This window comes from Micropterus dolomieu, linkage group LG03 (genome assembly GCF_021292245.1).
Source record: "Micropterus dolomieu isolate WLL.071019.BEF.003 ecotype Adirondacks linkage group LG03, ASM2129224v1, whole genome shotgun sequence".
Taxonomy (NCBI): Eukaryota; Metazoa; Chordata; class Actinopteri; order Centrarchiformes; family Centrarchidae; genus Micropterus; species Micropterus dolomieu.
This window is the reverse complement of record NC_060152.1, coordinates 18,134,762-18,147,506: the sequence shown is the minus strand read 5'-3', so window position 1 is coordinate 18,147,506 and position 12,745 is coordinate 18,134,762. Positions and strand designations below refer to the sequence as shown.

The window sequence follows — 12,745 nt, the reverse complement described above, 5'->3', positions numbered from 1 at the left end:
AGTATGTTGCAATATAATTGGTCACTATGACTACAAGACAGCAGATGATGTGTGATGTGACCACAATCTATTAATAATGGAAGAAGAACCTTCTCTATGGCCATTTCTTTGACCGCCTTATCCACTACGTTAAGAACTTCGTCTTCCAACGCATGGAGCTGCAGAGCCAGGAGGTCTTCCAAGGTGGTACTGTCAGTCACAGTGAAGTCCATCTATTTCAAAAGAATTACGGTCATGATGCAAAGTCTCAGAATTCTATCATGCAAGAAATAACGCGGCTTTATAGTAAGACCTCTGCTGTGTGTATTTATGCACCTGTGTTGTTCTAATTAGCTGCACCCAGTGGCGCTCTCGTATTGCCAGGTTCTGTAGCTGACTCACGGCCCGCAGTGACGTCAACAGGTTCTTTACATAAAGGTCTAACCCAGAATACACATCCCACACGCGAGCCTCTTTGTCAAACTTCCGTATGTCCTACACAAACAGAAGGTAGGTAAACATAATTAGTTATTAGGGGCATCTGTTACAAAGAGCAACGGTGCATGACAGCAAGACAGCAGGAGAGATGCGCTGGTGTGATGTAGCACGGTTGGTGACCTCACCTTGGCAAAACTCCTCAATTCTGCATCCATCTGGTCCACGTTTATCTGCCTCCATTTGGTCATTGTCCAGTTTTCCACACTGCTCTGTACAGATAAAGACAAACGCAACGCAAAGGGGTCAATGGGCTAAGGGTGCTTAATGGGGACATTTAAAGTCTACAAGTTATTCAAAGAATCAGTGACATACTGGTCAAGTTATTGAGTTATTGGGGTATTGTAGTGCTGTGATCCCTTCAGCTGAATTTCTATTTCCTCCAGAATAGTGACATTTTAAGTATACAAAATATACTAAGTCACTTACCTGCACAAATACAACAATGTCCCACAGTTCTTTGAGGACCGTGATCTCTCGTCTGCAGAGCTTAATGTCTCTGTAGTCAGGGACAGTAACATCAAACAGATTTGTGGACTCCTGTAGCTCTGCTACCTCTTTTTCCATGTCTCGGATTGCTTTTTCAGACTAGAAAACAACATACTACAATTGTTATCCAAAGTGTACAGAATAACACAATGTAATTTTAATTCTATATTCAAGCAATGTTTAAATTCCTACTTTCTCCAGACTGACGTAGGGGTGCACTGCATTGTAACTGAAGGGTGCAGTTGCTCTGAACATCTCCTTGAATTTGCTTTGTTTCTCCTGAAAAATTAGTACCACTTTAATAGTCTTCACACTGGAATATACAACACAATAGCTTTAAAACTGTGCATATTTGATTTCTCTGGTAATAAATACTAAAAGTGACTCGTCACCTCAAACGCCTTGCATCGCCTTCGTAAAACCATCACTTCTGCATTCTGCATGGGTGCCACCTCATGCCTCACTTTTAAGGCCAGTTTTTTTGCCCCACTCCACTTCTCAGGAAGTTCCTATAGAGAGAGTTATTTTGATTTCTTCAGGTTGAATGGGATCAAATTCACATTTGTTATATTATTGTAGTTAGCGCTTGAAAGTTACCTCCAGCTGAGAATAGACCTGGTCAGGTATGGTCACTCCATATTGTTCAAGTAGGATTATTGTGTCTCTAAGAGGCTCAAACATCTTGTCTGTGGCTGCTTGTCTGTCTCTGACAGCCAACAGGTGACTCATCACTTCCACCAAGCCATGGTGGTTTCCTTTAGCCACAGGCTGACCTAGCCCTTCAACACTGGCTCGGACAAACTTCTGCAGCTCATCAAGACTGAGTGGGAAAGCATGGACAGTGAGAACACGTGTTGTTACAGTTTGGTCTGCATTAAATAGCCATGCAGAAATAAATTTACCTGTTAGTGACATATGTCAAGAGGTGTTCTTTAAAAAGCCAGCTCCACTTCTTTACAGTGTTAAGCAGGCTCACTTTAAAGAACTTGATATCCACCCGAAAAAATCCATTGAACACTCTGAAGTCTTCAACATTGGAAATTTCAGCATACAGTTCCTCGTAATAATCTATCTGTAAAATTAACACCACAACAACAATTAAGATACCTTCCAAGTACGGGGAAAATGTGATTCGTGATTTAAAAAAGCCTTTTACCTGTTCTTTGAAGTTATCGATTGTAGGCGGGCTCTCAGGGAGTGCATCTGCTCCATAAGCCTCCATCTCTTCAGCTGTAAGTACACGTCCATACAGGAGAAACTGGCTGAGAAACTCAGCCCTGTCATCTTGCCAGAGGTGGGTGTAGCAGTCAAACTTTCTCTGGTAATTTATCGCTTTCTTGAGGACGTTCTTCACTCGCTCCATTATTTCCTGTCTCAGGTCTAACAAATCTAGCATGTCATCCATTACATCCTGTAAGAGTTATATTACATAACATATAACATGAGAAGCATATACTATTTGTAGGGGAATACACTGTAATTAGTTTAGAAAGATTAGTGAGAAAGTACCCATTTTTGATATAGAATGCTTCTTTATGACTGACTTATTTTAACTATTTTGAATTAAATTCTAAAACAGAAACTTTATTTGATACCAAGTATTATTACCTGGTGGTAATAATGCTTGTACAGTTCAGTTAGCTAAAACACCCCATAACATCCAACCTGATCCTATGTGGCAGCCATCCTTATACATTCATCTACATTGCTGTTATAAGACCATGATCTGACAGACAGCCATCCAAAATCCTGCAACATTGGGACCCTTGTAGCACATATGTTAAAACATCCCAATCTACTGAGAGACTGTAGTATTTTGATATGACTTTTGATGAAGATGTTATAGTTATCTCCTTGCACAGATGAAAAGGCAATAGATGTTAACAGAAGCAAACCATTGCACACAGTTTGCAGTACCTGGTAGCTCTCCATGCCAAGATGAGCAGCCACTCTGTTGATATTCACTGAAGTCTTGAATATGTCTCCAACCAGCCCTTCTATCAACTCATAAAGTCCGTCTCCTGCATCTGGCTCCAACGAGGGGAGGAAGACCATTCCTGAGCTACTCAGCATCAGCTGGGCCTCAAACAGAGGTGTCTGGTTTGGCCATGATTCCATGTTGTCCACAAAGAACTGAAGAGAGTGGCTGATGTAGCTGAAGAGTCCCTCCACTACCATCTCATCCACATACTCCAGGTAGGACTGCCATGCTTCTGAAGCAGCGTCAGCATGGAAAAGAGTCATGTTCTCCTGATGAAATTGTAGGATATTGGAGGAATGGTGAGCATGAATACTGTTAATGTTTTGGCTCTGTACTTTTACAGAGTACAATTTATGAAATTAATGCAATGTATACAAAAATGCAAGTATTCATGAACAATCTATAATGTATAAGAGTGAATATTATCATAAATCCAGTCAAACGCACCTCTACCAGCTTGTGGATAGAGTCTCCATCTTTCTTCATGGAGTTGTACTTCTTGCTGACACGGTCTCCCCTGTCTTCCAGCTGTATGAGCGAGGATTTCTTGTTGTCCTTTCTGCAAAACATGGCCTGTTTGCTCCAGCCCTTCATCATTGACTGGATGGCTTCACAGTTTTCCTTGGCTCTACCGACTCGACATACAAGGCCGTGGACCAGATCTTTGGTGGTGCTGATGAACCTCCAGCAGTCCGGATCTTGCCATGTCAGGTCAGACTCTGCTCTTGTCAACTGCACGTCTATGGACTCCAGCTCAGCTCTGATGAGAGGAAGTTCCACCTGTAGCACTGTCTGCTTTAGCTTGTTGTACCATTGTACTAATAGCTGCAGACTGCTCACATACTGGAAAATATAAGTGTAAAGAAAAGATGTATTTTGAGGAGCTGACTATGTAAAGGATAATATATGTATATATATATGTATATATATATAAGGTATTGCCCATTGTTTAACTCAAACAGGTGTGCATGAGTGTAAGTGAGCCCATAAAGTAATATGTTTGTTTTTTACCTTTGTGAACATGTCACGCTTCTCAAAAACAGTCATTGCAGCTGCAGGGATTTTGATCTGACTGAGAGTCTGAATATACTTCACATCTTTCAACACTTCAGTCAGCTGAGGAGTGAAAGGAAATGGTGATTAACCAATATACATAGTCACAGCGGGGTGGTGGTAAAATGCTTTGTCTCAACTACCAGAAACCCTCAGAGAATATAATAACTAAAATTAAATAACTGTAACAAATAACTATTCCCTCCGCCAGGGAGGTTATATTTTTGCACTTGTTACTAAGTCTGTCAGAATTATGTTATGAACAAAATATTTTTAAAACTAAAAGGGGAGATACAGTTTGAGCCAAGGAATAATAATTAAGTGGTGAACTGCATCTAGGTTTTGGACCAAACAAGGAATATTGTTGTCTTTTGCCAAACCTAGTATGATAAAATATATTAACAGAGATCCCAATTTCGAGGGGTCTTGATCATTTAGCATTGGAGGATGTTTGATGTAATGTTTCTGCAAACTAGAAGGCACTCATTTAGCAATTACCTTTGGATTGAAGTTGACTGAGATAAGGTCAGAAGACGCATTTCTGGAGAGAAGGGGCCTGTTCAGGTTGACCAGACAGGCCTGTTCCAAACCATTACACCAGTCAGAGTAAATGTCCTCCTCATATTGGTCCAGGAGTCTCAAAATCTCCATGTACATGTAGTACTCCGTCACCATCTCTACACCTCCTGCAAGCCTGGAAATATTGCATAATTGTGAGACAATTGTCGTTTTTAAGCACAATAGCAATATCTTGTCTGTTCTATGCACTGTGTGTCTGTATCTTTGTATCTATTTAAATATTTTTCTGACTAGCTATTTTTGTAACAAATTCGCTGGAAATAATCAGGTGTTTTACTGACATGTCAAACAGCAATCTGATTTTTTCCCACGGTGTTTGAATGCGTTGTCTCAACATTTTTGCCCACTTCAACGCTCCAGATGTGTGAGTCATGTTCTTAGTCAGGCCACACTCCATCTGTAACATAAGAATGGAAAAGGGTTGTTGTATGGACAGTACCCTGTGACTTGAATGCATATTTCTAATATTGTATTTTGCTTCCCGTACCTTACTAAGCTGGGATTTAAACAGACATTTACATTTCTCCAGCTCTTCTCTGAAGTGTTGCTGCAGCAGAAGGATGTTGGGAATGAATATCTGTTTAATTTGTCTTCTCTCCAGGAAGGGCCCAACAATAGTTAGCAGCTAAAGCACAAAAAACAAATATGTTGGTGTCCCACAACACAGCTCTGTCACTCACTATCACTTTATCAATACTGTCACTACCATCATCTTATTATCCAGTCTTGCTTACTTTAAATGCTGATTCCAGTCCTGAGCAATCCTTGAAGGCCAAGCATAGAAGGCTGGCAAGGCGGCATTCAAAGTCCACAATCCTCACTTTGAAATCTTTAAACTCGTTTTCAAAATCCTTATGACAAAGTTAAGAATGCAACAGTATTTAATGATGGACACCGGTGTAAAATCATACATTATGAATCTATGCAGGAGCTGTTCACAAAAAAAAAATAATTTCACCTGAGAGTGTAAGTCAAGTGGGCTGTTTTCACTGTGCTTTAAAGCTTGGCAGTGGTTCCTGAACTCTTTGTACATCTGAGCAGCATGCTCAGTGTAGACTTTGCCTTTAAGTCCACCAAATTCCAGTTTTTCCATCCTCTGAAAGTCAACCATGATTTCAAACAAGTCCTGCAAAGGTAACATACAGTAATAAGAAACAAAACCACCTAAAAATATCATTGTGACACATAACTGCAAAAACAAAAATACTAATGTGATCTCACCTCCAGCTGTAGCATACGATTAAGGAACTGGTTGAAACGTGCAAAAATCATAGCAGATGGGAAGTCCCAGGGTGCATGTTTCACATGGTTGGCCAACCTCTCCCTCTGGGTCTGGTAACTGTCTCTGAAACATCTAAAGACTTTTATCACCCTCTTAACCAGTTGTAGACTTTCCTCTGGATCCTCTCGGAGTAGCAGATCTGCAGAGAGGTATGTAGAAGCCTAAAGGGTGAAAGATTTTATATCTGTGAATTTGTTCACACCAACATCCAATAACCTAAGTCAGAATAATATTGATTGACTAAAATTCTTACCTGTTCAATGAACAGATTACAAAGTTCCTGCAGTAACCCCACGATGCGTGCCGGCCTTTGATAAGATTGGCAGTTGGTCCAGGTAAGGAAGAGAGTGTGAAACAGTGCAGGGATGAATGTTTCCAAGTGATGAAATCTTTCCTTTTCCAGTTGAGACAGTTGTGCATGTAGAGGTTGTAGATGGAGGTCAATGTCCTGGGCTTCTTGAAGTGCTTGTGATTGAGAAATAAAAATCAGTTTTAAAAGAAAACATCATAATCAGAGATAATAAGCTTTTGACATTTGTCAAGGTGCAAACTACAGTGTGTCCTGTTTGGCTTTGCAAAAGAAACTAGCTAATCTTACCATCAAATACATTTCCAATTAGAGTCTTGATTGTTGGATGATAGCTGCTATCCATCATCTCTAACATCTTTGCCATCTTCTGAACAATGGGACTCTGAAGCTACAAGGCAAAGTACCAAACATTTTAACAGAGGACTGTCGGGAGATGAAAATAAATTAAATGATAATAATAAATGTTAATGTTAAATGATTTTAATGAAGATCAGGGGGAAAGGGAGAATACCTGATGATAAATGTTCTGTATATTGCCCTTCCTGGAAGCCCAAAACTTCAGCTCTGCATTGGGCCCTGGATTACAGCCAGTCATAAGTAGATCTGATGAATTCTGCTTTAAAATCTTCTGGATCAGATTGGTCCAGTTGATGACCTCGGTCTCTATGGCATGGGCCAGTGCCCTGTCATAGTTATTATACCTGAGTGTGAAAATACATGTTGAAAGTTAATACTTATGTTACAAAGAAAGATTCCAGTCTCTGAAACAAAAGCAAAATGTGTTTCTTACATTTTGATGGTGTTGTATGAATTTTCTATCCAATCTGCCACAGTCAGGATAGGGAGAACAGTTTTCCCTGAAACCTGTCCCTGCACAACTGATGTCTTACTGCACAGGCTCTCAACATGTTGAATGATGTCTTCAGCCATCAGATTTGGCCACATCTGATGGTTTTTGTCATTTAACAGCAGTGGAACACATACCTTTTGAATAGACACAATTAATTCACACAGAAGTCATGAATGCAAGCTAGAAAACTGCCTAACAAAAATAACTGACAGCAACGGAGGTTTTAACAATCACCTGCTCAACTGTGCTCGAAAGCTGCAGTAACGTTAGTGGTGATGGAGAAATTATGCCATAAAGCAGAAGTTCCCTGTAGTTTTCAGCATTGATGGGAACATCTGCCTTCTTAAGGACATAGACTTGCTTGTATTGAGCAACACGTGGGACCTGCATTTGCAATAATATCACAATCAATATCAACATTTTGTAAGCTTAATTTACTAGTCAAGTGTACACAGGCTAAGCTAGCTAGACTGTATCATACTACCATAATGTTATTGGAGATTCCGTAACAACCATACCTTATTAGAAGCAACCAGACAAAATTGTTTTGAAGAAGAGAAAAACATAATAGACTCCCTTTCAAAGAAGTCTTTCAGAAGTGTTTGAAACTCTTCGTTGACAGCGCTCCTCTCCCATGTTTGACGGTGCAATCGCAGTAGCCCACAAACTTTTTCCTCGACAAACTTTACTCTGACGTCCTCCAGAAAGGAAGGCACACTTTCATCGTCGGACATGACTACTCTACTACCATGATATGCTTTAGCCCTGTCACTTCCTTCCACAAAACAGAAAAATGTGTGACCGCTCCAGAAACCGTCCCCCAAATTAGCTATTAACTTCGTGTTAGAATAGTTTTAACTATCTAACATAAAGCCCGTCTGCAAAGAAGACTGCCAGGAGCTGGGCAGTCCTGGTGGCGGTTCAGCATTCCGTTGCTTAGAAACAGCCACTATCCTCAATCACTGCCAGGTACGTTTATTTAGCTAGCTCCCAAATGTGAAGTGAAAGCACTTTCCCCCAATAAAAGTCATGAAGTAACTACTAAGTTACTGCATCTACTATAATACTGATTTTACCATTTTACATTTTAGAAGACCAGAATATCAAGCGTGCAGGTCATTTAGAGTAAAATCAACAAAACAGTAGGCTACAGTTGCAAAGGATGCTCTAATTAATATTCCACCAGATATAGAGTTAAAATGTTAGTTAGTTAGATATATGTAGGTGTATCATATGACTTAATGCTTAAGGACGTGCACTTTTAATTAAAGTTCAAATAATAGCTGACTTGGAATTGATGCATACATGGCCTTCAGTTTGAGAGACATTAAACTAATGACATGTGCATGACCAATAGTCATTTCACTGGGCAGATGACTATATGGTCGATATGGATAAACAGTAAATCAAAACATTGCTGGTTTCAACAGGTGAAAATGCCTGTGTCCTTTTTAATGCCTCCTTTGTGAAAGGCCTGGACGTGAAGAGGCCCGCGTATCTGAGCCACAGACTGTAGTAAAATATATGTGATATATGTGTGTGTGAGTAGCTTGACTGTTGTCTTGGCAGCAGAGCATTACCCAGCGACTGCCATTTACAAGGCACTTTACTACACCTCATTTCAGAACAGTCTACGGGGTCTGACTGCTTGGACAAAATGATTCTTTGGAGTAACTTACCTTGAAGATTTAAATAAGCTAGCTGAGTGGTATACCCTGATCTATTAGTAAATGCTTGAAGTTATAGTAAATAAACATACTAGATATAGAGGATACTATGTATGATTTTACACTTTATATAATTTCTAGAAAATGCACTACTTCCTGTAGAGTGACTTTTTTTCTACTTTTTATCCACAACAAGATGCAGATCCTCAGGAAAAAGAAGAGGAGAGTGAGACAAACTCCCCAGGTTTGCAGGTGGCACTACCGTTTTGGACCTCATCACTAACAATGACAGGACCACCTACGGGGAAGAGATTGCCTGCCTGTTGCTATGGTGCTAATAACAAGTTGGGGGCAATGCATTCAAGCAGTTAAGATGAAGATGGCTCCTGATGTAATCCACATCCTCATTTTACTCTGGAAATCAGCACAGATGTTAACATGGCTGAGAACATGAGTCTTTTGATTTGCTAAAGACCAGAAACCTCTTACAGCCTCAAATGGGATGAGATCATTACGACTATCATCACAAGATGGAAAGAGAAAGAAAGGTCACTCCACTCCATGTATAGCTATGCGTGTATCTTTCTATTCTTTCATCATACTGTGGCCTCAAACTCAACAAAGGAACAAACAAATACATATCTTTTCAAATATCACTTTCTGCTAGCTGCCTCTAATGCTGAAGCTGTCACAAAAGTGTGCAAGACAGACTGCACCATTCGTACCCTCCCAGGCAACCAAAAACTGTTTCTTAGGGAACAATGCTATTCAAACCTGGCACTATACCTGCCACCTCGACCATTTTTCTGCCAAGGCTTGTTACACTGCTGAGCTAGCCCCCATAATATCTCCATCTACTGCCTCTTGTGCATCTGCCACAAAAAGAATGTGCTGCAATCTGAGTGAAAGTCTTTTGGCCTTCATTCATCGCTTGCAATCATTGTCATTGGTACTAAAATGAGTGTTCTGTTGAAATGCATGATTTGTTTGCTTGGGTAAACTTATTGTATGTGTTGCACTTTGTCTTTTGGCCTTCAAAATTCTACTAGGTACATTTGTCATACAAAGCAGCTCATCAATGACTGGTCGTGTCAACAGAGTTTTGTTGATGATGCTTTATTGATTCCCAAACTGAATCACAAAACAGCACTCCATCACCACAGCCCAGTCAATCCAACAAGCAACGTTGAGCAAGCAAATGTGTTTGTTTGTTATTTGTTTGTTTGATGATGTACAGTTTCGGATTCTGAACTAATGTGTCTGTGTATATTGAAACCACAAAGGTGAACTGTATATAAATACCAGTGCATTACTGGTTTAGTGATCTTCTTCTATCCTGATAAAAATGAAATCTGTACTATAGTACATTTTTCACTAAGAGTTTTAGTATTACCAGTCCTGAGGGCAGTTCAGAATTCCTGTTGCAGCGTACATAAGGTGAACTGAAGTTCTATTATTATACATGATACCCAGTGATGGAAGAAGTACTTATTTTAAGTGAAAGTACTAATACCACAGTGCAGAAATACCCTGCTACAAGTAAAAGTCATGCATTTAACATTTTGCTGAAGTAAAAGTACAAACGTATTAGCATCAAAATATACTATAAAAAGTCAAAAGTAAAAGTACTCCTTTTGAAGAAAGGCACATGTTAGAATAATACATATTTTTTTTATTGGATTATGATTATTGATGTATTAATTTGTACATCACTTTAATATTGTAGCTGGTAAATGTGGGGCAAATTTTCTTTTGTAATATATATAGGATATATAAATAAATGATGTAGGCCTACTAGGGATCATTAAAGGCTCATTGATATCACAGTTGATTATATTTTGTATCTGAATCTGGAAAGTAGAGTAAGTAATTAATGTAGTGGAGTAAAAAGTACGATATTTGGCTCTGAACTTAGTTTTCTTCTTTCCACTGCTGTTCAACAGCCACATGCTGTGTGCACATAACATCGGACCCCAGGATGTCAGAGGGTCCAAACCACAAGGTCGCCCTCTACAGGACCAGGTTGAGTTATGGCTACGTGCAATAAACATTATTATCTATGAGAAAAAAATATATAGTCAAGTCAGTTTTATTTACATAACACGAAATCACATTTTCGTTTCCTCTGTTCTCATTTTCTCTTAGCTGAAATCGTTTTTGCTTTTCAATTGTTTTTGCTGTCTCTCTCTTGTACAATGTGAACTTCTGAGGTTATCTTGCGTCTCTCAGTGTGCGCACCATCACCATCAGTCGCGTCCTGTAGAGGGCACTGGCTTTTCTCTTTTGACAGATCTTGATGTAGATCCAAGGGACTTGGAGATCCAGCAGCGAAAGAAAATAGTTGAGACAGTTTCTCAAATTAAACCTGTTTATTTTATATAGATAGATAGATAGATAGATAGATAGATAGATAGATAGATAGATAGGCGATACATTTGATTTAATTTGGTCATTTTATTATTATAGGCCTAATAAAGGACAAATGACAAGCAGCTGGTTGCCAAAAGTCCAGAAAGCAATTTGTAAGCCATATTTAAAAACACAGCACGTCAGGAGGCTGCCTGCATCTGTTGTTTGGTGACCTCCCGTTTACATAATAATTGATCACATTGACTATATAATCACTCCGTTATAAGTCACTGTTCCACCTGTCTCCGGAAATATAGACACAGTAATCTAGTTTCGATGTGTTGATGGCAAGTAATCCTACATGTGGAAGATTTGCCCTGGAGTGAATTAAGCCACTGTAACGAAATGTTAAAAAAAAAAAAAAAATCCGACCCAGAGAGCGCTGAAGCTCTCGGGGTGTTATGTAAGCCCCAGAATGAACAAATTTGTTAGCCCACACCCGAGGGGATCTGGTGATGGATATGTTGTCCTGGGGGACTGGGGAAGCCGCACTACAACAGCCGGCCACTTATCTTGAAAGGCTTGTTTTAAGTGCTCCTCTGCTGGGAAACAAAAGCTTTAAGGGCACCCATTACCTTACAATTGTTGTAGCCTACAATCCCCATTGTTTAGTTAGCTCCCACACATACATATTAGAGCATATGCCATGCATTAGGCTTAAGCCTACTGGTTTATGTGGATGAAAGAAAATCAGAATATAAAATTATTAATAGCCAGATAGGTAGGTGTGGGCATCAGACTGTAGAAGTGTGATTTGTAGTTTTGATCTAGTTCCTCTGCGCTAAAGTGCATAAAATTAAATGCCATAGCATTATATGGCACATAAAGTCATCTTACACTTTTTAAGTGCCGGTGCTCCTGTCTGAGGTGTGTCACAGTCTGGGTGGCTTGAGTGTGTTGTGTGGGAGGCTGGGTCCAGGCAGTTAGGTAGGGACTCCCCTGAGGATGGCCAGGCCACTTGTGTCTGGCCTCTGTGCTGGTTTATCCCACTTAATCAGCATCCTGAGAGACTGGCACTGCCCCTCATGGCCATAATGACTGAGGTCACCATGGGCTCCTCAAAATGAAGTGAAGCCTCACCAGACAATGCTGCTGTCAATCAGCCTTAACCTGAGCTGGGCCCTTTATTCCTCATATAGTGTACTTGTGTAATCATTCACTCCATAAATGCAAATGATTTCATCAATGTTTTGACTAACACAGGGCAAGGATACATCGAGAGTGTTTTTTTGCATATGAAATACTTGGATTTCTCACAGTACGGTTTCTCTTCCTGGAGACTGCATAATGGACTACACAGAAGGGATGTACACAATGCAATGCAACGTTAATCACACATGCACCTGCTGATGAGAATATAGCATCTTGTATGACAAGCAAACATAGTCCAGATTCTCTAAAATTATTTTGCACATACCATGTTAAGTAAAATTCTGCTTCTACCTGTAGGGAAAATAACTCTTGTTAGGCTCATCATCATAGCCAGATGCTGCTGAAAATAATTTATCTAAAAAACTAAGATAATTAAGACACAGGAAAATGCTTCCTGCAATTTGCAGGTGCTCTTCCGCTTCATTTGGACCATAATTTGTACTTGTTTGTATGGCACATACAGTCAGTGGTTTGGGGTTTGTAGCGGTAATGTCCCAAG

At 39.8% G+C, this 12,745-nt stretch overlaps 1 protein-coding gene and 1 long non-coding RNA gene across 5 annotated transcripts in view; one reads left to right on the top strand and one right to left on the bottom strand.

Annotated features, from left to right (window-relative positions):
- The window catches only part of LOC123968004 (dynein axonemal heavy chain 11), a 35,992-nt gene extending 28,053 nt beyond the window's left edge, over positions 1-7,939 (bottom strand). For 2 of the 4 annotated variants that reach the window (XR_006824382.1, XM_046044448.1), the window contains exons 1-24: positions 7,537-7,939; positions 7,253-7,402; positions 6,959-7,152; positions 6,680-6,869; positions 6,457-6,556; positions 6,112-6,323; positions 5,798-6,019; positions 5,535-5,702; positions 5,311-5,427; positions 5,064-5,201; positions 4,858-4,973; positions 4,496-4,691; positions 3,956-4,060; positions 3,392-3,787; positions 2,881-3,213; positions 2,120-2,374; positions 1,866-2,035; positions 1,561-1,783; positions 1,356-1,472; positions 1,156-1,242; positions 904-1,062; positions 603-686; positions 316-474; positions 90-212 (exon numbers count right to left, since the gene is read on the bottom strand). Coding sequence is in view for 3 of the 4 variants with exons in the window: in XM_046044448.1 (XP_045900404.1) it covers positions 90-212; positions 316-474; positions 603-686; positions 904-1,062; positions 1,156-1,242; positions 1,356-1,472; positions 1,561-1,783; positions 1,866-2,035; positions 2,120-2,374; positions 2,881-3,213; positions 3,392-3,787; positions 3,956-4,060; positions 4,496-4,691; positions 4,858-4,973; positions 5,064-5,201; positions 5,311-5,427; positions 5,535-5,702; positions 5,798-6,019; positions 6,112-6,323; positions 6,457-6,556; positions 6,680-6,869; positions 6,959-7,152; positions 7,253-7,402; positions 7,537-7,752 (4,230 nt within the window). In the remaining variant the exon portion in view is untranslated. Of the gene's footprint in view, positions 1-89; positions 213-315; positions 475-602; positions 687-903; positions 1,063-1,155; positions 1,243-1,355; positions 1,473-1,560; positions 1,784-1,865; positions 2,036-2,119; positions 2,375-2,880; positions 3,214-3,391; positions 3,788-3,955; positions 4,061-4,495; positions 4,692-4,857; positions 4,974-5,063; positions 5,202-5,310; positions 5,428-5,534; positions 5,703-5,797; positions 6,020-6,111; positions 6,324-6,456; positions 6,557-6,679; positions 6,870-6,958; positions 7,153-7,252; positions 7,403-7,536 lie in introns of those variants that run through there. The other 2 variants (XM_046044450.1, XM_046044451.1) reach the window with 2 other exon arrangements.
- LOC123968005 lies at positions 7,738-10,734 on the top strand. Its single transcript, XR_006824383.1, has 3 exons — positions 7,738-7,987; positions 8,882-9,233; positions 10,629-10,734. It is a non-coding gene; the product is annotated as an uncharacterized LOC123968005 (long non-coding RNA).
- Positions 10,735-12,745: the final 2,011 nt, after the last annotated feature.